This window comes from Myxocyprinus asiaticus, chromosome 18, assembly GCF_019703515.2.
Source record: "Myxocyprinus asiaticus isolate MX2 ecotype Aquarium Trade chromosome 18, UBuf_Myxa_2, whole genome shotgun sequence".
Lineage (NCBI taxonomy): Eukaryota > Metazoa > Chordata > Actinopteri > Cypriniformes > Catostomidae > Myxocyprinus > Myxocyprinus asiaticus.
Genome location: NC_059361.1, coordinates 33,372,110 through 33,397,607, shown reverse-complemented (window position 1 = coordinate 33,397,607; position 25,498 = coordinate 33,372,110). Strand labels below are relative to the sequence as shown.

Sequence of the window (25,498 nt, the reverse complement as noted above, 5' to 3'; positions counted from 1 at the left end):
AGATCAATATTTAAGTCCTGTTTTACTATAAATCTCCACTTATACTTTCACAGCCATCTCTCTCTCTCTCTCTCTCTCTCTCTCTCTCTATCTATCTCTGTTTCTCTGTAAATCTTAGTCATGTTTAAATGTCACATGGATCTAATTACACAAGTCTGTCTTGATCCCTCACGCCTGTATAGTGCAGTCAGTGTTTCTTTGTGGCTGTGATAAATTACAGTATTCAGTATTTCTGTGTCACTGTAACAGATCGCTCCTTAAATGTTCTGTACTGGTGTCTCTAGAAAGTCACACACAAACACAGTCCTTTATTTTTGCTTCCGTTCACATCTGTAAATTCAAGCATGTGTTTTATTTTCATACTGCTACTATTATGGTTTCATCCTGAATGTTTTTGTCTAGAATACAAAGAATTTGTGGTGTGGACAGACTCACTAAACTTGATGTTCTGGACTTACACAGTAATCAGGTACATACTCTCTGTTAATATTTTGTAAAATTATATTTTTATAAGGCACTGAGCAGCGGGCACTGTTGTGCAAAGAGGACACAATAATGGGCCTCATTACTTCTTTTTAGCAATAAACAGGATTTTTGATAACCCCTTAAAAAGGTGATTTTGGATTGTCTCATCTCTGAGGTCTTGACCTTCTCAACTGTATCCAACAATTTAAATCATTCAACAGTATCAAAATGTTGAAATAATCTTTTGAATTACTATTCAATTCATTTTGGATAAAAAAACATGTTTATTAAACTTTAAATGAACCGTGCCCCACATTTAGCACGTAAATGTGTTTGTGTGTATGTGTGTGTGTTTCTGGGCTATGTGTGTCCTAAGTATCTCTCTCTCTCTCTCTCTCTGTCTAGATCTGTCAAATTGAGAATTTGTCTGGCTTGTTAGAGCTTCGTTTGTTGAATTTATCAGGAAACCGCATCTCTAGAGTGGAGAATCTACAGGGTCTGAACTCTCTGACAGAACTCAACCTGCGACACAACTGCATCACAACAGTGGTGAGAAACAACACACACTAAAAAACACTCAAATTACAAAGATTTCTCATTAAACTAAACACAAACTAGAATTTGTTCTTTTCTTAAGAAAAAATGTAGTAGTGTTTGACCAAGCAAAATTCGCCACCACAATACTAGGGTGTTTCTCTGTGGTTACTAGGTTGTTGTCTATGATGTGTATGATTCTTTAAGAACTGTATCTTTTGGTGGTTTCTCCCTCTGTCTGTGATTTGTGAAGTTTTATTTTCTCGGCCTGTGATTGGTGGGTTTTCTCTTTTTGTCTGTGATAGGTGAGTTTTTCTTGCTGTCTGTGATTAGTGGAGTTTTTTTTTTTCCTGCTGTACAGTTACATCTTTTTGTGTCTGGGACATTGCTGCTGTTGCTAAATTTAGAGCCAGTCATATAAAAGTGTGGAGTGCTGGAGAGAGAGAGAGAAAGAGAGAGAAAACAATAAATGCAGACATTGATGAAGGAATATGTCTTTTACATCAGCCTATTAATTGCTCTTATATTGTGTTGTTCAAACGTTTCTGTTTCAAATAATTGAAGATCATATAATATTTAACCTGTCAACTTATATTTACTTCTCATGAGTTGATTTATTTGCTTCATTCTATCTTGATTTATGAGGTTTAGCATCATGCCAACGTGCTTCTGCTAATGTGTTGTAATCTGAGCATTTGAGATTTAAAATTTTTAATGAGCTTTTTTATAAATTCATTCATGCCTGCAGCATTTCCATCATGGTGGTGTAGCACATCTTGTTTTCTCTTAGTTTCACTTCATTTAAAGGGATAGTTTCACTAAAAATGAAAATTCTGTCATAATTTACTCACCATCATGTTGTTTCAAACCTGTATAACTATCTTTCTTCAGTGGAAAACAAAAGGAGATGTTTAGCAGAATGTTCACGCTGCTCTTTACCATGCAATGAGCACATACAGTGATCAGTGGCTATAAAGTTCTAAATTAAATAAAAGCACTATAAAAGTATCTTAAAAGTAGTCCATATGACTCATGTGCAACTGTATATTCCAAGTGTTAAATCTCATTTGTGCTTCTGTATATTCCAACATGATGCATCACAACTGAGAGCTACAGTAATCATCTGTATCACTGATGTCAAACCTAGTGCAGCGCATCTTGAAGCACCATATTTGATTGTACATTGATGAGTCAAAACATTATGACATAATATGGTAATATGCGCAGACCCACGCAGACCCGCCGAATCATGGACTCTACATGACCCCTGAAGGTGTCCTGTGGTATCTGGCACCAAGACATTAGCGGCAGATCCTTCAAGTCCTGTAAGTTGCGAGGTGGAGCTGCCGTTGATCGAACTTGTTGGTCCAGCACATCCCACAGATGCTCATTCAAATTGAGATCTGGGGAATTTGGAGGCCAGGGCAACACCTTGAACTCTTCATCCAGTCCCGAACAATGTGTGCAGTGTGGGAGGGCGCATTATCCTCCTGAAAGAGGCCACTGCCATCAAGGAATACCGTTGCCATGAACGGGCGTACCTGGTCTGCAACGATGTTTAGGTAGGTGGCACATGTCAAATTGACGTCCACATGAAGGGAGAAGGGAGGTTGAATGGCTGGCTCACTGGTGCAGTCAAAACAATCTGGAGCTGAACACGCTCAAAAGAGTGGAGATGATACATTGACCCCGCTCACCATTCTAAACAGCACTGTGGCAGCAGTGGAGTCATTCAGGTTCCTGGGCACTACCATCTCACAGGACCTGAAGTGGGAGACACACATTGACTCCATTGTGAAAAAGGCCCAGCAGAGGTTGTACTTCCTTCGCCAGCTGAGGAAGTTCAACCTGCCACAGGCGCTGCTGATACAGTTCTACTCAGCAGTCACTGAGTCTGTCCTCTGCACTTCAATAACTGTCTGGTTTGGTGCAGCTATGAAATCGAACATCAGAAGACTATAAAGGACAGTTCGGACTGCTGAGAGGATTATTGGTTGCCCCCTGCCCTACCTTCATGAACTGTACACTTCCAGAGTGAGGAAAATGGCTTGAAAAATCACTCTGGACCCCACTAACCCAGCCCACTACCTCTTTGAAGCGCTTCAGAGCTCTGAGCACCAGAACCGTCAGGCACAGGAACAGTTTTTGCCCTCAGGCTATCCATCTCATGAACAGTTAAAACTGCCCCTTTGAGCAATAATTATGTGCAATACACATCTTAGTCTTTTTATATTTATCCATACCATACCTCTTCTTCAATACATTCCCTTGCATCTCTATGTAACAGATTTGTATTTTTACATACGTATATATATATATATATATATATATATATATATATATATATATATATATATATATATATAATATTGTCTTATTGTGTATTTCTATATATACTTATATTTTCTATTCACTTTTTTATTTTTATTCTGTTTTTTTTATTATTATCTCTGTCTTGTTGTTGTACTGTTTGTGCACTGGAAACTTCTGTCACCAAAACAAATTCCTTGTATGTGTAAGCATACTTGGCAATAAAACTAATTCTGATTCTGATGTAAAAGAAAACGGGACTCATCTGACCAAGCGACCTTCTTCCATTGCTCCAAGGTCCTGTTCTGTTGCTTGCATGCCCATTGTAGGTGCTTTCGATGGTGGACAGGGGTTATCATAATTATTCTATAACCCCTATATAACATATATCATATATAATGTTTGGGTGACCTAACTCCTTAAACTAGAGCAGTCTGATTCACAGACTCTACAGCTTTGATTTGAGTCTGGAGTTTGTGGTTCTTGTGCCAGGGGTGTCGGGTCTGTCTCGGGCACACAGGCATAGGCGCTGTCTCTACCCCTCACCGTCGGATAGAGAAAAAAGCTGATAAAGAGACATTTGACTCTGATTGTGACTGATGTGCTGTGAGGCTTTCTTTGGTTTGCTTGATGTGTTTTATAGTTGAGTCAGTTTTGATTATTCTGGAATCTGAACTATTAGACTGTGTGTGTGTGTGTGTGTGTGTGTGTGTGTGTGTGTGTGTATGATGTTTGTTTTTCAATAATGATGGGGACTTTGCATTGACATTTATTTTTTTTAATACTGCACTAATATTTTCTATCCTATAACCCAAAACCTAACCCTCACACAAATCTTTCTGCATTTTTACATTTTGATTAAGACATTATTTAGGAAGTTTATCAAGCAGATTTTCTCGTGTGGACTGTTGGTTGAAATGAGGCTTATTTAAGGTTTTACTATTTTTGGGGGGACATTAGGTCACACATGAGGTTGGGAAAGGTTGACTTACACTTACAGTTTTATTGGCATGACAAGCTTTACATTGCCAAGTTATTTGATAATAAAATATTTAAAATTATAATAAAAAAAGAAATTCATTTATTATAAACCAAATCAATACTACAATTAAATCGGGAGTCATGTGACGCCATGCGAGGTTCGGACGCGTGAACAGCGAGCTCTGCACACTTTGTTAGTTTTAACACTTTTAATGATATAAACCGGTGAGATTCGATACAATCTGTCCCATAACTGTCCTAGGAGGACAGTATGTTATAGAATTCAAAATCCTCAAGCTCTGGAGACATTAAAAGACACTTATGTGCTCAAGCTAATGTCCCTGAGCAGGCCACGAGCCAGGGAGTCGATTTAGTCTGGGAAGTGCAAGAAATGTGGCGAGAGATGTTGAACATGTTGGCAATGCTAACGAAGGTCATTGCTGACTTGGAAGATCTTGCTGTGATACGTCGATCGATCACCGCCATGGAGGCGAAATTTACTGATGTGGTTACAAAAGTGGGGGATGTCGAGAAACGGACAGATTACCTGGAGTCATCAGAGGGGGAATTATCTGCTAATCTGCTAGCGACCAAGGTGGATTTGGAGCGTGTCTGGGAGAAGTTGGAGGACATGGAGAACCGTAGCCGGCGGAATAACGTCTGTATCATCGGAATTCAAAAGGGTGAAGAGGGACAGGATGGGCTCTTTCCGAATCTGCTCGACATAGCAGGCCTTAAACTGGAATCGAGCTAGCTCACAGGGTTCCTGCTCGGCAATTCGCTGAAGGAGACAGACCCCGATCAATTCTGGCCAAATTTCTGAGATCATCCGATAAAGATCTTGTGTTATGCAAGGCGAGGAGTAAAGGAAGGCTTTCTTGGAAGAACCACAGCATTTTCTTGTTCCCAAACTTTGTGAATTCAACAAGAGAGAAACGTGATCAATTCAAGGAATGCAAGAAACTTTTACATCAATGGAAGGTCGCTTTTGCACTGATATTCCTGGCCAAATTGAAAATAGATGCTAAGGATGGCCGTAAAACATTCACATGTTCCGCAGCAAGCGATGTCCTTCATAAAGTCAATGGAGTGAGTAAGTCATCTTGTGGTACGTTGCAGCCGAGTGGACCGGCTCACTGAATATTTGCTTGACTGTTTGGGGAAACTGAGCGCTTTTTTGTGCTGGTTCCGCCTAGCTAGTTTGTTTTGTGGAGTAACACACCTTCAGGACAGTTTTGTGGATGAATCTACACACTCTTTGTGTTTATTCTGCCTATTGGCTGGAGTTTGTTGTATAGATTGTTGTAGCACGGAGGAGGGCGGTGCTGGTCCGTAATGACGCACACCCGGACCCCAATCAGCCTGATGAGGCGAGCGAGGGATAAAGGCTACCGGAGATGGCGGTTCGAGAGAGAGAGAGAACTACAGGCAGCTGCCCTGTACAGGTGCATCTCAATAAATTAGAATGTCGTGGAAAAGTTCATTTATTTCAGTAATTCAACTCAAATTGTGAAACTCGTGTATTAAATCAATTCAATGCACACAGACTGAAGTAGTTTAAGTCTTTGGTTCTTTTAATTGTGATGATTTTGGCTCACATTTAAAAAAAACCCACCAATTCACTATCTCAAAAAATTAGAATATGGTGACATGCCAATCAGCTAATCAACTCAAAACACCTGCAAAGGTTTCCTGAGCCTTCAAAATGGTCTCTCAGTTTGGTTCACTAGGCTACACAATCATGGGGAAGACTGCTGATCTGACAGTTGTCCAGAAGACAATCATTGACACCCTTCACAAGGAGGGTAAGCCACAAACATTCATTGCCAAAGAAGCTGGCTGTTCACAGAGTGCTTTATCCAAGCATGTTAACAGAAAGTTGAGTGGAAGGAAAAAGTGTGGAAGAAAAAGATGCACAACCAACCAAGAGAACCGCAGCCTTATGAGGATTGTCAAGCAAAATCGATTCAAGAATTTGGGTGAACTTCACAAGGAATGGACTGAGGCTGGGGTCAAGGCATCAAGAGCCACCACACACAGACATGTCAAGGAATTTGGCTACAGTTGTCGTATTCCTCTTGTTAAGCCACTCCTGAACCACAGACAACGTCAGAGGCGTCTTACCTGGGCTAAGGAGAAGAAGAACTGGACTGTTGCCCAGTGGTCCAAAGTCCTCTTTTCAGATGAGAGCAAGTTTTGTATTTCATTTGAAAACCAAGGTCCTAGAGTCTGGAGGAAGGGTGGAGAAGCTCATAGCCCAAGTTGCTTGAAGTCCAGTGTTAAGTTTCCACAGTCTGTGATGATTTGGGGTGCAATGTCATCTGCTGGTGTTGGTCCATTGTGTTTTTTGAAAACCAAAGTCACTGCACCCGTTTACCAAGAAATTTTGGAGCACTTCATGCTTCCTTCTGCTGACCAGCTTTTTAAAGATGCTGATTTCATTTTCCAGCAGGATTTGGCACCTGCCCACACTGCCAAAAGCACCAAAAGTTGGTTAAATGACCATGGTGTTGGTGTGCTTGACTGGCCAGCAAACTCACCAGATCTGAACCCCATAGAGAATCTATGGGGTATTGTCAAGAGGAAAATGAGAAACAAGAGACCAAAAAATGCAGATGAGCTGAAGGCCACTGTCAAAGAAACCTGGGCTTCCATACCACCTCAGCAGTGCCACAAACTGATCACCTCCATGCCACGCCGAATTGAGGCAGTAATTAAAGCAAAAGGAGCCCCTACCAAGTATTGAGTACATATACAGTAAATGAACATACTTTCCAGAAGGCCAACAATTCACTAAAAATGTTTTTTTTATTGGTCTTATGATGTATTCTAATTTATTGAAATAGTGAATTGGTGGGTTTTTGTTAAATGTGAGCCAAAATCATCGCAATTAAAAGAACCAAAGACTTAAACTACTTCAGTCTGTGTGCATTGAATTTATTTAATACACGAGTTTCACAATTTGAGTTGAATTACTGAAATAAATGAACTTTTCCGCGACATTCTAATTTATTGAGATGCACCTGTATGTGTTTATATTTGTGTGTTTTTGTTTAAGTTTATCATTAAACTATTATTTATATTGTCAAGCCAGTTCTCGCCTCCTCCTTTCCCTTATAACCTCTTTACAATTGTCTTTTGCCATGTAATTCTGTCTCACAAAATTTGTATAGAAACACCAGACTTGAATAATCTGATGGCAAAGTTGTCGCGGGGGCTCTCGCAGGCGTACATGGACTGTTTGAGTTTGGAGGGATGGGAGCCAGTTGATGCTGTCGTGTGTGGGGTTAATGTGCACATTTTTCTTTTTTGAAAGCTGAAAAATTTGGAAAGTTATTGGGTGGGCATTTTTTTTAGTGCTGACTCGAGTAAGAGCAGGGGAGTCATTATGCTGATAAGTAAACATCAACAGTTAAAATATCTCAAACAGAGTAAAGATAAATTAGGAAGAGTCATTATTGTTTTAGCTGAAATTCAGGGACAAAGTCTTATTTTGGCTAATATTTATGCACCTAAATTTGATGATCAGGGCTTTTTTATAGATCTTGAAGGGATGTTGCAAGCTGCTGGCACCCCTCATGATATAATATTGGGAGGAGACTTTAATCTTTTGATGGACTCAGTCCTTGATCATAGTGAAGCAAGTGTGCAAGCTCTCTAGAGCAACATTGATGCTTCACAGGATGTGTAAAAATCTTGGTCTTACAGATATTTGGAGACTTTTGAACCCATCTGGTAGGGACTATACATTTATTTTGTTATTAAAATTTTTTATCTCCTATATTCAGGACCCCTCCATCACCCAAAATACAAAGTCTGGGGCAAAATGAAAGCTGAGTGTCCAGTACGTCACAAACAAAACGCTGGATCCTCAACTAAAATTCCTGAATCTTAATACAACCCCAAAAAACATGGGTTGTGTCCCCATCTTCTGACTGCCATTGCCAGCAGGTGGGTGAGTCTTTAAGACCAAGCGTATACAATCTAGAGGGGGTCCAGTAGAACTGATGCAAAATCTTAAATTGCATCGGATGGATCCTTGCATCTCTAGATGTAGACCTGATGCTTTTTAGGATCCTAGCCCACTCTCCCTCCTCCAATACCAAGTTTAAATCTTTCTCCCATAGTCTCTTGAGAGAAGATGAAGCTCTATCCCCCAGACTCTGAATTAACAGGGAGTAATACACAGAAGCTTCATGGCCTTTCCCATAAGCAGTAATCACCATTTCCAAAGTATCTGCCACCGAGCAGGTGGTGCAGCTGTAAAAACCTAAAGAACTGGGATCTAGGAATCTTAAAATGTTGAATCAAATTATCAAAAGATCTCAGTACTCCACTCTCATATTGGTCACCGAGTGTAGTAACCCCCCTCCCAATCCACTCTGACCAACAGAAAGGGGACTTATATGTAATTTAGGGTTCAGCCATATGCTTGAGGCAACATTTAAATAAATGTCCGAATTAAACACTCTGGACACTTTAGTCCAAATCATGTGCAAATGCGAAATAACGGGGTGTGACTTAACTTCTCTGGTTAGTTTGATCGAAAGGCTTTGCAATGGCAAAATAGGGGCAAGAACTTCTTGTTCAATAAGAAACCAGGGAGGGGCCCTCTCAGGTGGAAGTGACCAATGAGCCAAATGTCTAAGACCGAATGCATAATAATAAAACAAAATCTTGGGTAGGCTTAGCCCACCCTTGTCAATCGGCCTATGTAACTTATTGAAATGTAATCTGGGACATTTTCCATTCCAAATAAAGGACTTCGCTATGCTATCAAATAGTTTGAAATAAGAGAGGGGGGCATCTACAGGGAGAGACTGTAGCAGGTAGTTGAATTTTGGAATACAATTCATTTTAATAACATTAACCTTCCCAATCATAGATAAATGTAATGAAGCCCACCTGCACACATCGCTCGAAAACCTTTTAATTAAAGGGTCAAAACTAACTCTAACTAAATCACATAAATTTGCTGGGAATAAAATGCCCAAATACTTAATGCCATGTTTGGGCCAATGAAAGGTGCCCGGTTGAAAAGCCGTTACTGGGTAGTACGCTGTCAGCACCAAAGCTTCGGATTTAGACCAATTAATTCTGTATCCCGAAAATTTAGAAAAATAATTAATAATTCAGTGGAGGCAAGGCATAGATCTAGTAGGGTCGGAGACAAATAATAAAATATCATCTGCATAAAGCAGAAGCTTATGTGCCACCACCCCTGGAAAATCATCCTCCTTTCTTATCGTGGCTGCTAATGGTTCCAGGGCAAGACAGAACAATAATGTGGAAAGAGGGCAACCCTGCCGGGTGCCCCTATTCAGAGTAAAATAATCTGAAATTAATCCATTTGTTTGTACTGCTGCTACAGGGTGTCTATAAAGTAACTTAATCCATCCAATAAAAGTATTCCCAAACCCATATATTTCCAAAATCTTAAAAAGATAATCCCATTCTACCATATCAAACACCTTTTCAGCGTCAAGTGAGATGGCAGCGACCGGAGTCTGATCATTCGCTGCTGACCACATGATATTGATTAGACGCCTGATGTGATAAGAAGAGCTGCGGCCCTGAATAAACCCCACTTGATCTATATGTATAAGAGATGTCATAACTTTACTTATCGGTTAGCCAGAATCTTTGACATTTTTTTTACATCTAGCTGGATCAGGGAAATTGGATGGTAACTCTTACCCTCACTTGGATCCTTGTCCTTTCTAAGAATCAGACTGATCCGGGCTTGTGTCATGGTTGGGGGAAGCTTTCCATTCTTTAATGATTCCGTATAATATTCTAGCATTAGTGGAACCAATTCTGTAGCATAAGATCTAAAAAAATTCAGCGGCAGAGCCATCTGTTCCTGGAGACTTGCCTGTAGGTAAGGCCTTAATTATCTCATCAATCTCCTCCAAGGTTATTTCAGAATCAAGAGAGTTTTTTTGCTCATTCGTCAGTTTAGGGAGTTCTAATGGTTCCACAAAGTTCCTAATATCTTCATCAGTAGACGAAGACGTGGAACTATAGAGATCAAGATAGAATTCTTTAAAAGCATTATTAATATCAGTGGCTGAGATAAATATTTCACCACCAGCAGATTTCACTGGGGGAATGGTAGAAGAAGACTCTCTCTGTTCTGCTCGTAAAACCGCTTCTCTGAGTGATAAACTGAGAGCTGCTTTCTCTCCCAATATCGCGAAATCGGCTTTAGGGCTGTCACTTTTCTCTCTCTCTCTCTCTCTCTCTCTCACTAACCACACTGACACACACATACACTGTCACACACACACCTTATGTGTTATAGGATTATTTTATTTCCATATCTGATCATATCTTTGTTTAGTTTGTAGTTGTAAGACGGAAGTTTATTGACTGCATTGTATTAATTATTAATTGATATTACTGCATAAATAAACTTTTTTATATTACAAAGAGAAGTGTTTTGGTTTGTTTTGCATACGCCTGTGTCATGCTGACGGGATGTCAGTGCTCGGATTCAAACCTTCATTCATTGTTTTTTTCCCAAAAATCGATATTCTTCGGATGTTGATTTTCCTAAGAAAACAATCTAATATTGAGACTGTTTTACTATTCAGTTATTAGTCCCTAATTCCAGGGTGGTGCCCCATCAATGTTAATCCTTATTAATATTCTATTGATTTTTGATAATTGATAATTATCTTTGGTGATTGAATTTGAATGATCAATAAGCTAGTGTTAATTTTAATTAATGTTTCATCGATGTTAACAATTACCAATTATCTTTGATAATTGTTGATTTAAAGGATTTTAAAAAGCTAACATTGATTCTCATCAATGTTCTGTTGATTTTAATAATTAATAATTATCTTTGATAATTATTAATTATTGCTAATAACCAAACTTGCTCCTAAACGTAGCACACTATATTTACTGGAGCCCCATATGAGGTTTTAATGAGTTAGATCCAATTAATTAATTTAAATATTAATTAATAACTACAGAAATAATTATTAATTATTTCTGATAGTAACACTGATCTAAACAACCAGTAATGCCCTACATTACCGTCCAACTAGACATTAAAATATTGTCAAACATTTTGGCTAACCGATTAAGTAAAGTTATGACATCTCTTACACATATAGATCAGGTGGGGTTTATTCGGGGCTGTAACTCTTCTGAAAACATTAGGCTTTTCATTAATGTCATGTGGTCAGTGGAGAACGATCAGACTTCGGTTGCTGCCATCTCAGTTGATGCCGAAAAGGCGTTTGATATGGTAGAATGGGATTATCTTTTTAGGATTTTGGAAATGTATGGGTTCTGGAATACTTTTATTGGGTGGATTAAGTTACTATACAGACACCCGGTAGCGGCGGTTCAAACGAATGGATTAATTTCGGATTATTTTACTCTGAATAGGGGCACCCGACAGGGTTGCCCTCTTTCCCCATTATTGTTCTGTCTTGCCCTGGAACCATTAGCAGCCGCGATAAGAAAGGAGGATGATTTTCCAGGGGTGGTGGTGGGAGGTGTGGTGGATAAGCTTTTGCTTTATGCAGATGATATTTTATTATTTGTCTCTGACTCCACTAGATCTATGCCTTGCCTCCACAGAATTATTCATTCCTTTTCTAAGTTCTCAGGATACAGTGAATTGGTCTAAATCCAAAGCTTTGGCTCTGACAGCGTACTGCCCGGTAACGGCTTTTCAGCCAGGTGCCTTCCAGTGGCCCAAACAGGGCATTACATATCTGGGTATTTTATTCCCAGTAAATTTGTGTGATTTAGTTCATTTTGACCCTTTAATAAAAAGATTTTCGAGCGATGTGAGCAGGTGGGCTTCATTACATTTATCTATGACTGGGAAGGTTAATGTTATTAAAATGAATTGTATTCCAAATTCAACTACCTCCTACAGTCACTCCCTGTAGATGTCCCCCTCTCTTATTTCAAGCATTTGATAGCATAGTGAAGTTTTTCATTTGAAATTGTAAACGTCTCCGATTACACTTCAATAAATTACATAGGCCGATTGACAAAGGTGGGCTAGGCCTACCCAAGATTTTGTTTTATTATTATGCATTTGGTCTCAGACATTTGGCTCATTGGTCGCTTCCACCTGAGAGAGCCCCTCCCTGGTTTTGTATTGAACAGGAAGTCCTTGCCCCTATTTCGCCATTGCAAAGCCTTTCTATCAAACTAACTGGAGAAGTTGTTACACACCGTTATCTCGCATTTGCACGCGATATGGACAAAAGTGTCCAGAGTGTTTACTTCAGACATTTATTTAAATGTAGCTTCAAGCATATGGCTGAACCCCAAATTATGTATTAATATGTCCTGTTTCTGCTGGGCAGAGTGGTTTGTGAGGGAGGTTAATACGCTCGGTGACCTATATGAGAGTGGAATGTTGAGATCCTTTGAAAATATGGTTCAACATTTTGGGATTCCCAGGTATCAATTCTTCAGGTACTTACAGCTGTGCCACCTGCTTTGTACTATTTTTGGGAGTAGTATACACCCCCCTAGACTGGCAGATACTCTGGGAGTGGTGATTACTGCTTTTGGAAAAGGTCATGAGGCATCAGTGTATTACTCCCTGCTAATTCAGAGTCTGGGGGATGGAGCTTCAACTTCTCTCAAGATATTATGGGAGAAAGAATTAAACTTGGTATTGGAGGAGGGAGTGTGGGCTTGGATTCTAAAAAACATCAAGTCTACATCTAGAGATGCAAGGATGCACCTAATGCAGTTTAAGATTTTACATTGATTCTATCGGACCCCCTCTAGATTGTATAGGCTTGGTCTTAAAGACACACCCACCTGATGGCGATGCCAATCAGAAGATGGGGACACAAGCCATGTTTTTTTGGTGATGTGTTAAGATCCAAGAATTTTGGTTGAGGGTTCAGAGCTTTATGTGTGACGTATTGGGCACTCAGATTTCATTTTGCCCCAGACTCTGTATTTTAGGCAATGGGGCGGTCATTAATATAGGGGATAAATGCATAAAGAATTGGATCCTAGCCAATGTTATGATCGGCAGACAGATCATTCTTAGGGGATGGAAGTCAGCTGGAGCGCCATCATTTCAAGAGTGGTGCACAGAGATGGGCAGGGTAGTGGCATTCGAGGAGATGTCATATAGAAGGCTAGGCAACTTAGATTTGTTCAATAAAAATGGGGCTGCTATTTGGCCGTTTTGGAGCACTCTCGGGGAGGGGCAGTGGAGAGAGAAGTGCAATTTTAAATGTGTGTGATTATTATTTTTTTATATATATATATTTTTCTTTTCTTTTTTTTCTTTTTGTCTGTAACTCAAGTTGTGATCACAGAGATATTTGTTGAGTGTAAGGGTGGATTGGGAGGGGGAAAGGGAATAATGGGGGTTATAGTTGATTCTATGAATATACATTTTGCTTTTCTGTTTCAAATGTGTGAATCAATAAAAAGTGTTAATCAGAAAAAAATACTGCATTTAAATCAAATCCGCAATAAACTGAAAGTAAAAATAAAAGCGGCTTATGTTTCACTCTCTCTCTCCCTTCCCCCTCAGTTCGCCTGCTCTTCCGCTCCCCCTCCCCTCGATATGCGGCTGCAGCAGCATGTGTGTGTTGTGAATGTGTGTGTGATCTGGGTGGATATATCACATCAGTGTGCACTGAGGGAATGGTGCATCACTTTGTGTTTCTCTCTGTGTTTCTGTCTCTGGCTGTGTCTTTCTCTCTGTAGACGGATGTGGAGCATCTTCCTCGTCTGCAGCGTGTGTTTCTGAGCGCTAACAGCATCAGCAGGTAAGAGCAGTGGCGTTTAGGATACGTCCATGCCCTTATACTGCAGCAACACATACACAGGCAGGAACATTTGAAGTGTTGTCCAGTGTGACTGACCAGTGATTCTGTAACTATGGACACAATAATTGCTTTTTGCAGTGTTGGGGTTGCTAAGGACATGAGCATATGTGTGTGCTGCAGTCTGATACCTTCATGTGGTGTGACAGGGCTGGCATGTTCATGTGTTTAGAGTGAGAGGTGGTGTGCATGTGTGTGTGTATGTGTCCCCTCATTACTGCTCTGGCATACTGCTGTATCCACAGCTCTGTGTGTTAGTGTGTGTGTGTGTGTGTGTGGGCAGCTTGGTCTGTGGGTGGGGTTATCTGAAGGTCAGAGGTCATATAAGTTTCTTCTGTGAAACACAAAAGGAAATGTTTAGCAGAACATTCTGTTAGGGATGGGTGATACCACTTATTTTCTTTTCGATCCGATACCAAGTACTTTTAGGCCAATATCTCCGATACCGATACCAATACCGATACCTCTACTGAATTAAATTTGTACGATTTTCTTGGATAAAACGAGTAACTTTATTATTACTTAATTTGTTTTATATATTTATGGGCCTAAACAGAAAATTATTAGGCTGCTTTGTTTACCCTTTAAAATTAACCATAGATATTATTATATAGTTACTATTACTAAAACCAAATTACCATATGGATACTACAGTAATGCTGTAGTAAAACTATGGTTAATTGTATCAAAACCTTAGTTACTGCCAAAAAGAAAGAAAAAAAACATGGTTACTACAGTCGGGATTACTACAGTCATGGTTAATACAGTATTACTACAGTAAATCCATGGTAAGTTTTCATAAAGGTATCATTTATTAATGAGGATTACAGATCATTATCAATGTTTTAACAACTCTGAATTTAAATAAACCTGTAAAAATGGTCACACAAGCCCATTATAATACTTGTCAAGTCTAGGCACTGCTCTTTCTTTGAACGAACACTATGACTGAAAAGGTGAGTGCTGTCTAACTGCTAGTGTATTTTAGCATTTCTGCGTGTCAAGATTAGTAGAAGAAAAAATAGTTCCGGTGCCATGCAACAATTCGCTAATATAATTATTTTTTTCCACTTCGTAGCTTATGAGATGCATTAACATTCATGTTATCTAAATAATAAGATCACTTAAAAAACAGCAACTTCAGAATCGATATTTTTATGTGAGGATCGATATTCTTGATACCACATCAGTATCAGAAGTATCGATACTTTAGTATCGATCCGCCCATCCCTATATTCTGTTCTTTTGCTGTTCTTTTCCATACAATGAAAGCAGACAGTGACCAGGAGCTGTCAAGCTCCAAAAATGTCAAAAAGCACAATATACTGTAAGTATCATATTTTAAAAGAAGTCCAAATGGCTTGTGGGCTATACAGTGCTTATAGAAAGTCATCAAACCTTGTCAAAATCCTTCTCATTTGTCACATTATACCCTGGACATTATAAATAAATTAAATCTAACCTTTTTCAGCTGTATTATAACCTTCAACAATTCAGCAAAAATTCTAAATAATTATTAAAAATCAGTTAGCTGAATACCTGGTTTGGATAAGTGATAAGCCCATCAGTTACCAAAATTAACCATTACAAACTTGCTCAGGTTCATCCAGTCACCATTCAGATTACATACCTGGCTAATTGGCCCCCACCTGCCATCAACTGTAGTGGTTTTTATTACTTCAGAATAACACCGGCTGTTCCATGAGGATTCCATTAATAGTTGTGCATGGTAATGAATTCAAGAATTCAACGTGTTTTGAAAGTTGCTTTCAAAGTGGCTCTGGGATAAAATTTTGGATAGGCACAGGTTAGGAGAAGGGTACAAAAAGATTTAAATGACTTTAACTATCCCTCAGAGTACTGTTCAGAGCATTATTAAGAAGTGGAAAGCACATGGCACCACCAAAATCTTGCCAAGATCGGGCATGATGCCAGGAGGATATTCATCAAGGCAGCTATCAAGAGGCCAAAGGCAACTTTGAAGGGTTTACAAGCCCTTATGGCTGAGACTGATCTGCCTGTGCATATGACAATGGCATCTTCAAGGAAGAATGGGCAAATATTCCCCGATCTAGGTGCACGAAACTATTAAAGACATATCCAAACAGACTGATGGCTGACATTAAAGCAAAAGGTAGCTCTACGAAGTATTAAATCCAGGGGTATGATCACTTTTCAAGTATTACTGTGGTTTTTCATTTTTATAAATTTTTGGAGCTATTGAAATATTTGTAAATAAAGCTGGAAAAATATATTTTTTAATGGGTTTTGATTTCAGAGTGGCACGGTGGCTCAGTGGGTAGCACTGTCGCCTCACAGCAAGAAGATCCAGAGTTCGAGTGCCAGCTCAAATGGGCCTTTCTGTGTGGAGTTTGCATGTTCTCCCCGTGTTTGCATGGGTTTCCTCCATGTGCTCCGGTTTCCCCCACAGTCCAAAAATACATGCAGGTTCAGTTAATTGGAGACCTTAAATTGCCTGTAGGTGTGAGTGAGTGTGTGAATGTGCATGTCTGTTTGTGTTGCTCTGTGATGGACTGGCCACCTGTCCAGGGTGTTTCCCATCCTTTGGCCCGAGACAGCTGGGATAGGCTCCAGCACTACCTGCGAACCTGCATAGGACAAGCGGCTATATGGGTTTTGATTTCAGGCTGTAAGACAAAAAAAGTGATTTTTTCCAAAGGGGTTTGATGATTTTCAGTAGGCACTGTAAATCATGCACTACAGGTAAGGCTTTTGAAGCCATATGATGGCTCTGCGAGGAACCTAAATTTAAGTTGTTATTAGATTCAGCCCTCCGCTGAAGCTCTCTGTAGCAGAGGTTCGTATTTGGGTCAAAAGGAGGAAGTGGGACACAGAGATTCCAACTCAGGAATGTCACTTTTTATTAACAGAAAATAAACACGTTCACTTAAAGTGCAACGGTGAAGCTTCAATTCAAACACACACAAAGTTTCTCAGCCCGGCTCTCTCTGCCTTTCGGTGGACTGGGCCATCTTTTATCTCCCCCGACTCACACTGTGAACATGGAAATGGTAATTAGTCACAATTCATCACAGGTGGATGTCCTTACCGCTCTCCCTCTCCTCAGACGGGCGCTTGACCACGCCCTCACCTCCACACTCTCAAATCTAATTTATGCATTAATGAGATCACACCTGGTGCGACGTGTCTTAATGCAGCAAGTTTGAACAAGTGGAAGTGTGAATGAGATTTGAGAACTATTGCGAAGGGGAAGATTTTCAGTGAATTTTCCGATTAACATTTTTTTATTGATTCGTACATATAACAAGAAAAACAAAATATATATACACTGAATCAACATTTAACCCCCATTATTATCCCTCCCCAATCACCAACCCCACCCTGACCCTCAATGAACATCCCTGTGGTCACATATAAGTATACACACACAAAAAAAAATCTATAATAATCATACACATTTAGAACTATACTTCTCTCTCCACAACCCCTCCCTGAGAGTCACCCAAAAACACCAAAGAACTGCCCCATTTCCCATCAAATGAATCCCAGATACCCAGCTTTCTACATGACACCTCCTCGAAAGCTGCCACCCTCCCCATCTCCATGCACCACTCCTGAAATGAGGGCGCTCCAGCTGACTTCCATCCCCTTAAAATAATCTGTCTACCTATCATAAAGCTGGTCAGGACCCAATTTTTTATGTGTTTATCCCCTATATTGATGACCGCCCCATCGCCTAAAATACTGAGTCTGGGGCAAAATGAAATTTGAGTGCCCAATACATCACACATAAAACTCTGAACCTTCAAGCAAGATTCTTGGATCTTAACACACCACCAAAAAACATGGGTTGTGTCTCCATCTTCTAATTGGCATCGCCATCAGGTGGGTGTGCCTTTAAGACCAAGCCTATACAATCTAGAGGGGGTCCAATAGAATCAATGTAAAATCTTAAATTGCGTAAGGCGCACCCTTGCATCTCTAAATACAGACTTGACGTTTTTTAGAATCCTAGCCCACACTCCCTCCTCCAATACCAAGTTTAAATCTTTCTCCCATAATCTCTTGATAGAAGTTAAAGCTCCGTCCCCCAGACTCTGAATGAGCAGGGAGTAATACACTGATGCCTCATGACCTTTACCAAAAGCAGTAATCACCACTCCCAGAGTATCTGCCGCTTTAGGGGAGTGTATGCTACTCCCAAAAATAGTACAGTGCAGGTGGCGCAGCTGTAAATACCTAAAGAACTGAGATCTGGGAATACCAAAATGTTGAACCAAATTTTCAAAGGATCTCAACACTCCACTCTCATATAGGTCACCCAGCATATTAATTTCCCTCACAATCCACTTTGACCAGCAGAAAGGGGACTTATTAATACATAATTTTGGGTTCAGCCATATGCTTGAGGCAACATTTAAATAAATGTCCAAATTAAACACTCTGGACACTTTTGTCCACACCGAGTGAAAATGCGAGATAACAGGGTATAACTTAACTTCTCAGATTAGTTTGATAGAAAGGCTTTGCAATGGCAAAATAGGGGCAAGGACTTCCTGTTCAATACAAAACCAGGGAGGGGCTCTCTCAGGTGGAAGTGACCAATGAGCCAAATGTCTGAGACCGAATACATAATAATAAAACTAAATCTTGAGTAGGCCTAGCCCACCTTTGTCAATCGGCCTATGTAATTTATTGAAATGTAATCTGGGACGCTTACCATTCCAAATGAAGTACTTCGCTATGCTATCAAATTGCTTGAAATAAGAGAGGGGGACATCTACAGGGAGAGACTGTAGCAGGTAGTTGAATTTTGGAATACAATTCATTTTAATAACTTTAACCTTCTCAATCATAGATAAATGTAATGAAGCCCACCTGCCCACATCGCTCGAAAACCATTTTATTAAGGGGTCAAAATTAACTAAATAAATCACACACATTTTCTGGGAATAAAATGCCCAAATACTTAATGCCCTGTTTGAGCCACCGGAAGACGTCTGGCTGAAAATCCGTCATTGGGCAGTACGCTGTCAGAGCCAAAGCTTTGGATTTAGACCAGTTGTATCCTGAGAACTTAGAAAAGGAATGAATAATTCTATGGAGGCAAGGCATAGATCTAGTGGGGTTGGAGACGAATAATAAAATATCATCTGCATAGAGCAAAAGCTTATGCGCCATACCTCCCACCACCACCCCTGGAAAATCATCTTCCTTTCTTATCGCGGCTGCTAATGGTTCCAGGGCAAGACAGAACAATAATGGCCTATCCAGAGTAAAATAATCTGAAATTAATCAATTTGTTTGTACCACCACTAACGGGTGTCTATAAAGTAACTTAATCCATCCAATAAAAGCATTCCCAAACCCGTATATTTCCAAAATCTTATAAAGATAATCCCATTCTACCATATCAAATGCCTTTTTGGCATCAAGTGAGATGGCAGCGACCAGAGTCTGATCATTCGCCACTGACCACATGATATTGATGAAACGCCTAATGTTATCAGAAGAGCTACGGCCCCGAAAAAACCCCACCTGATCTATATGTATAAGAGATGTCATAACTTTATTTAATCGGTTAGCCAGAATTTTTTACAATATTTTTACGTCTAGCTGGATCAGGGAAATTGGACGGTGACTCTTACACTGGCTTGGATCTTTGTCCTTTCTAAGAATCAGACTGATCCGTGCTTGTGTCTGGTTTGCGGAAGCTTTCCATTCTTTAATGATTCCGTATAAACTTCTAACAAAAGTGGAGCCAATTCTGTAGCCTAAGATCTAAAAAATTCAGCGGCAAAGCCATCTAGCCCCGGAGCCTTGCCTGTAGACAAGGCCTTAATTACCTCACCAAGCTCTTCTAAGGTTATCTCAGAATCAAGAAATTTTTTTTGCTCAGTCGTCAGTTTAGGGAATTCTAATGGTTCCACAAAGTTTCTAATATCTTCATCAGTAGACGAAGACGTGGAACTATAGAGATCAAGATTGAATTCTTTAAAAGCATTATTAATATCAATGGCCGAGATAAATATTTTACCACCAGCAGAGGGAATGGTAGAAAAAGACTCTCTCTGCTTTATATATCTAGCCAAAAGCTTCCCTGCTTTGTCCCCCGACTCAAAGTATGACTGTCTTGCCCTGAATAGCCAAAACTCCACCTTCCGCGACAAAATAGTATTATATCTGTATTTCAATCGGGTCAATTCTCTGAGGCCATCAGGCGACATTCGGCGCTTCAGCTCTGCCTCGGCACTTTTAATATTCCCTTCCAACTACACGAGTTATCGTGCTTTGGATTTTTTAGTGAATGAGGCATACTGTATGATCCGACCCCTAAGAACCGCCTTAAGTGCCTCCCAAGCCATGCCCACAGAGGATACTGAGGACCAGTTGGTCTCCATATAAACATTGATTTCAGCCTTTAACATTTGTTGGAATTCAGGATTTTGTAAAAGGGATACATTAAAGTGGCAACTATATGATTTCTTTTTCTCTGTATGTGGCAACATCTCTAAACTCACCAGGGCATGATCTGAGACTAAGATGTTTCCAATTGAGCAATCAACAACAGATGAAATGAGGGACTTAGATATAAAAAAAATCTTATGGACTGATGAATAGAATGTATAGTCCCTACCAGATGGGTTCAAAAGTCTCCAAATATCTGTAGGACCAAGATTTTTACACATCCTGTGAAGCATCAATGTTGCTCAAGGGGGCTCACACACTTTTGCTTCACTATGATCAAGGATTGAGTCCATCAATAGATTAAAGTCTCCTCCCAATATTATATCATGAGGGGTGCCAGCGTCTTGCAGCATCCCTTCAAGATCTATAAAAAAGCCCTGATCATCAGCGTTAGGTGCGTAAATATTAGCCAAAATCAACTTTTGCCACTGAATTTCTGCTAAAACAGTAATGACTCTTCCTAATTTATCTTTAATCTGTTTGAGACATTTGAATTGTAGATGTTTACTTATCAGTGTAATGACTCTCCTGCTCTTACTTGAGCCAGCACTAAAGAAAACATGTCGGGGTTCACGTGACGCCATGCGAGAGACAGACGTGTGAGACATGAGCTCTGCGAACTTTGTTCGTTTTTTAATTATTTTCATGTTGTGATCCGGTGAGATTCGATACATCCAGTTACATACTTGCTCTTTGAGGTAAATATGGCAAAGAAGTCAAAATTCTCAGACTCTGGAGACATTAAAAGACACTTGTTCAAGCTGAGGCCTCTGATGGGACTGCGAGCCGGGGACTCGATTTGGATGGCACGTCGGGAGAAGATATTCAGCGTCAGTTGTCCAACATGTCGGTGATGTTGACGAAGGTTCTTGCTGACTTGGAGGATCTCGCTGTAATACGTCGATCAATTACGGCGATGGAAACAAAATTCTCTGAGTTGTTTACAAGAGTGACAGAAGTTGAAAGACGAATCGATTATCTTGAGTCATCGGAAAGGGAATTATCTGCTAATCCGCCCACGTCCAAAACAGATTTGGAATTAATTTCTGAAAAACTGGAATATTTCGAAAATATGAGCCGAAGGAATAACATACGAATTGTTGGAATTCCTGAGCATGAAGAGGGCAGAGATATGGTGAAATTCCTGGACGAGTTTTTCCCGAGTCTGCTCGACATAACAGGCCACAAGCTGGAAATCGAGCGAGCTCACAGAGTCCCTGCTCGCAGATCTGCTGAGGGAGACAGGCCCCGATCGATTCTGGCCAGATTTCTAAAATCATCCGATAAAGATCTCGTGTTGCGCCAGGCGAGGAGTAAAGGGAAGCTTTCTTGGAAGAACCATAATATTTTCTTGTTCCCGGACTTTGCGAATTCCACAAGAGTTCAAGGAATGTAAGAAACTCTTACACCAACAGAAGATCGCCTTTGCACTGATGTTCCCGGCCAAACTGAGAATAGAAACAAAGAATGGTCGCAAAGTATTTACTTGTCCAAAACAGGCACTTTCCTTTATAAATACATTGGAGTAAGCCATTTGATGTTTCTTATATTTGTGGACTGACTCGCGGTTGAGGGACTCTATTATCTGAGGAAGCTGGGTGCCATTTTTGTTTCTTTTTGCGTTGACTCCACCTAGCAGTTGGAGTTTGTTTTATGGCATGACTCCAAGAAACTTTTGCATTGACTGAATATTTTTTTTTCCCGGCCAGATTGAGAATGGACACTTTGGATGACCACAAAATATCTATATGCTCACATAAAGGATGTCTTTTATAAAGTTGACGGGCTGAGTAAGTTATGTTTTTTTTGTTTGTTTTTTGTTTTTTTGCGTGGCCTCCGAGTTAGTTTGGCTCTTGATCATCCGAGGAACCGGGATGCCAGTTTTGTTTTTTGCGCTGGCTCTGCCTAATGGCTGGAGCTTGTTTTGTGGAATTACACTACTTCGGGACAGTTGTGGTTAAATATGTTTGTTCTTTGTGCTTATGCCTCCTAGTAGAATGATTACCTCATCTGCAGCACTCATAACAGCTGGCTCACTGATCATTTGTTTGTCTGTCCGAGGAAACTGAACGGCTTTATATCAGCTGGAGTTTATTTTGTGGAGGAACACACCTTCGAGACAGTTTTGTGAATGAATCTACATGTTTTTTCTGTTATTCTGCCTGTTGGCTGGGGTCTGTTTTACAAAGTATTTTCTGTTATGTAATTGTGCCTCACAAAATTTGTGCAGAAGCACCGGACTTGAATAATCTGATGGCAAAGTTGTCGTGGGGGTTCTTGTAGGCGTACATGGACTCTCTGAGTTTAGAGGGATTGGCGCTGGTTAGCGCTGTTGTGCGCTGGGTTAATGCGCACGTTTTTCTTTTTTCTGTTTGTTTTGTTCAGGGGGAAGTTCGGGGTTTGATTGTTTCACTAATGGGGAATGTGGTCTGTGTAATCTTGTTTTTGACACTCATTTTTTGTATTTTTTATTATATCAATATGTCAAATGTTAATATGAATGGGTTATCTCTCTCCACATGGAATGTGAATGGGTTGGGGCACCCTATAAAAAGAAGGAAGGTTATTTCTGTTCTTAAGCGCAAGGAATGTGATATAGTGTTTCTTCAAGAAACGCATCTTTACCCGCAGGAAGCTGAAAAATTTGGGAAGATATGAGGTGGACATGTTTTCTTTAGTGTTGGCTCAAGTAAGAGCAGGGGAGTCATTATATTGATAAGTAAACATCTACAATTCAAATGTCTCAAACAGACTAAAGATAAATTAGGAAGAGTCATTGTTGTTTTAGGAGAAATTCAGGGGCAAAGGTTGATTTTGGCTAATATTTACGCACCTAACGCTGATGATCAGGGCTTTTTTATAGATCTTGAAGGGATGTTGCAAGCTGCTGGCATCTCTCATGACATAATATTGGGAGGAGACTTTAATCTTTTGATGGACTCAGTCCTTGATCATACTGAAGCAAAAGTGTGTAAACCCCCTAGAGCAACATTGACTCTTCACAAGATCTGTAAAAATCTTGGTCTTGTAGATATCTGGCGACTTTTGAACCCATCTGGTAGGGATTATAAATTTTTTTCATCAGTTCATAAGATTTACTCTAGAATAGATTTTTTTTTTTATATCTAAGTCCCTCATTTCATCTGTTGTTGATTGCTTAATTGGAAACATCTTAGTATCAGATCATGCCCTGGTGAACTTAGAGATATTGCCACATACAGAGAAAAGGAAATCATATAGTTGGCACTTTAATGTATCCCTTTTGCAAAATCCTGATTTCCAACAAATGTTAAAGACTGAAATCAATGTTTATATGGAGACCAACTGGTCCTCAGTATCCTCTGTGGGCGTGGCTTGGGAGGCACTTAAGGCGGTTCTTAGGGGTCGAATCATACAGTATGCCTCAATTATCAAAAAATCCAAAGCACGAGAACTTGTGGAGTTGGAAGGAAATATTAAAAGTGCCGAGGCAGAGCTGAAGCGCCGTATGTCATCTGATGGTCTCAGAGAATTTACCCGATTGAAATACAGGTATAATACTATTTTGTCACAGAAAGTGGAGTTTTGGTTGTTCAGGGCAAGACAGTCATACTTTGAGTTAGGGGACAATGCAGGAAAGCTTTTGGCTAGATATATATAGCAGAGAGAGTCTTTTTCTACCATTCCCTCAGTGAAATCTGCTGGTGGTGAAATATTTACCTCTGCCATGGATATTAATAATGCTTTTAAAGACTTCTATCTTGATCTCTATAGTTCCACGTCTTCGTCTACTGATGAAGATATTAGAAACTTTGTGGAACCATTAGAACTCCCTAAACTGACGAATGAGCAAAAAAACTCTCTTGATTCTGAGATAACCCTGGAGGAACTTGACGAGGTAATCAAGTCCTTACCTACAGGCAAGGCTCCGGGGCCAGATGGTTTTGCTGCTGAATTTTTTAGATCTTATGCTACAGAACTGGCTCCACTTTTGTTAGAAGTTTATACTGAATCATAAAAGAATGGAAAGCTTCCCCCAACCATGACACATGCCCGGATCAGTCTGATTCTTAAAAAGGACAAAGATCCAAGCGAGTGTAAAAGTTACCGTCCAATTTCCCTGATCCAGCTAGATGTAAAAATTCTGGCTAAAATTTTGGCTAACCGATTAAGTAAAGTTATGACATCTCTTATACATATAGATCAGGTGGGGTTTATTCAGGGTCATAGCTCTTCTGATAATATTAGGCGTTTCATCAATATCATGTGGTCAGTGGCGAATGATCAGACTCTGGTCGCTGCCATCTCACTTGATGCCGAAAAGGCGTTTGATATGGTAGAATGGGATTATATTTTTAAGATTTTGGAAATGTATGGGTTTGGGAGTACGTTTATTGGTTGGATCAAGTTACTTTATAGACACCCTGTAGCAGCGGTGCAAACAAATGGATTAATTTCAGATTATTTTACTCTGGATAGGGGCACCCATGAGGGTTGCCCCCTTTCCCCATTATTGTTCTGTCTTGCCCTGGAACCATTAGCAGCTGCGATAAGAAAAGATGATGATTTTCCAGGGGTGATTGCTGGAGGTGTGGCGCATAAGCTTCTACTTTATGCAGATGATATTTTATTATTCGTCTCTGATCCCACTAGATTTATGCCTTGCCTCCACAGAATTATTCATTCCTTTTCCAAGTTCTCAGGATACAAAGTCAGCTGGTCTAAATCCAAAGCTTTGGCTTTGACAGCATACTGTCCAGTAACGGCCATCCAGCCAGGCACCTTCCAGTGGCCCAAACAGGGCATTAAGTATTTGGGTATTTTATTCCCAACAAATTTGTCTGATTTAGTCAGAGTTAATTTTGACCCTTTAATAAAACTGTTTTCGAGTGATGTAGACAAGTTCATTACATTTATCGATGATTGGGAAGGTTAATGTTATT

General features: G+C 40.0%; 1 protein-coding gene across 1 annotated transcript in view; it reads left to right on the top strand.

Moving 5' to 3' along the window:
* The window catches only part of LOC127455797 (leucine-rich repeat-containing protein 49-like), a 45,680-nt gene that overhangs the window by 5,578 nt on the left and 14,604 nt on the right, over positions 1-25,498 (top strand). The window contains exons 7-9 of the mRNA XM_051723932.1: positions 403-469; positions 871-1,014; positions 14,008-14,069. Coding sequence (XP_051579892.1) covers positions 403-469; positions 871-1,014; positions 14,008-14,069 — 273 coding nt within the window. The remainder of the gene's footprint in view (positions 1-402; positions 470-870; positions 1,015-14,007; positions 14,070-25,498) is intronic.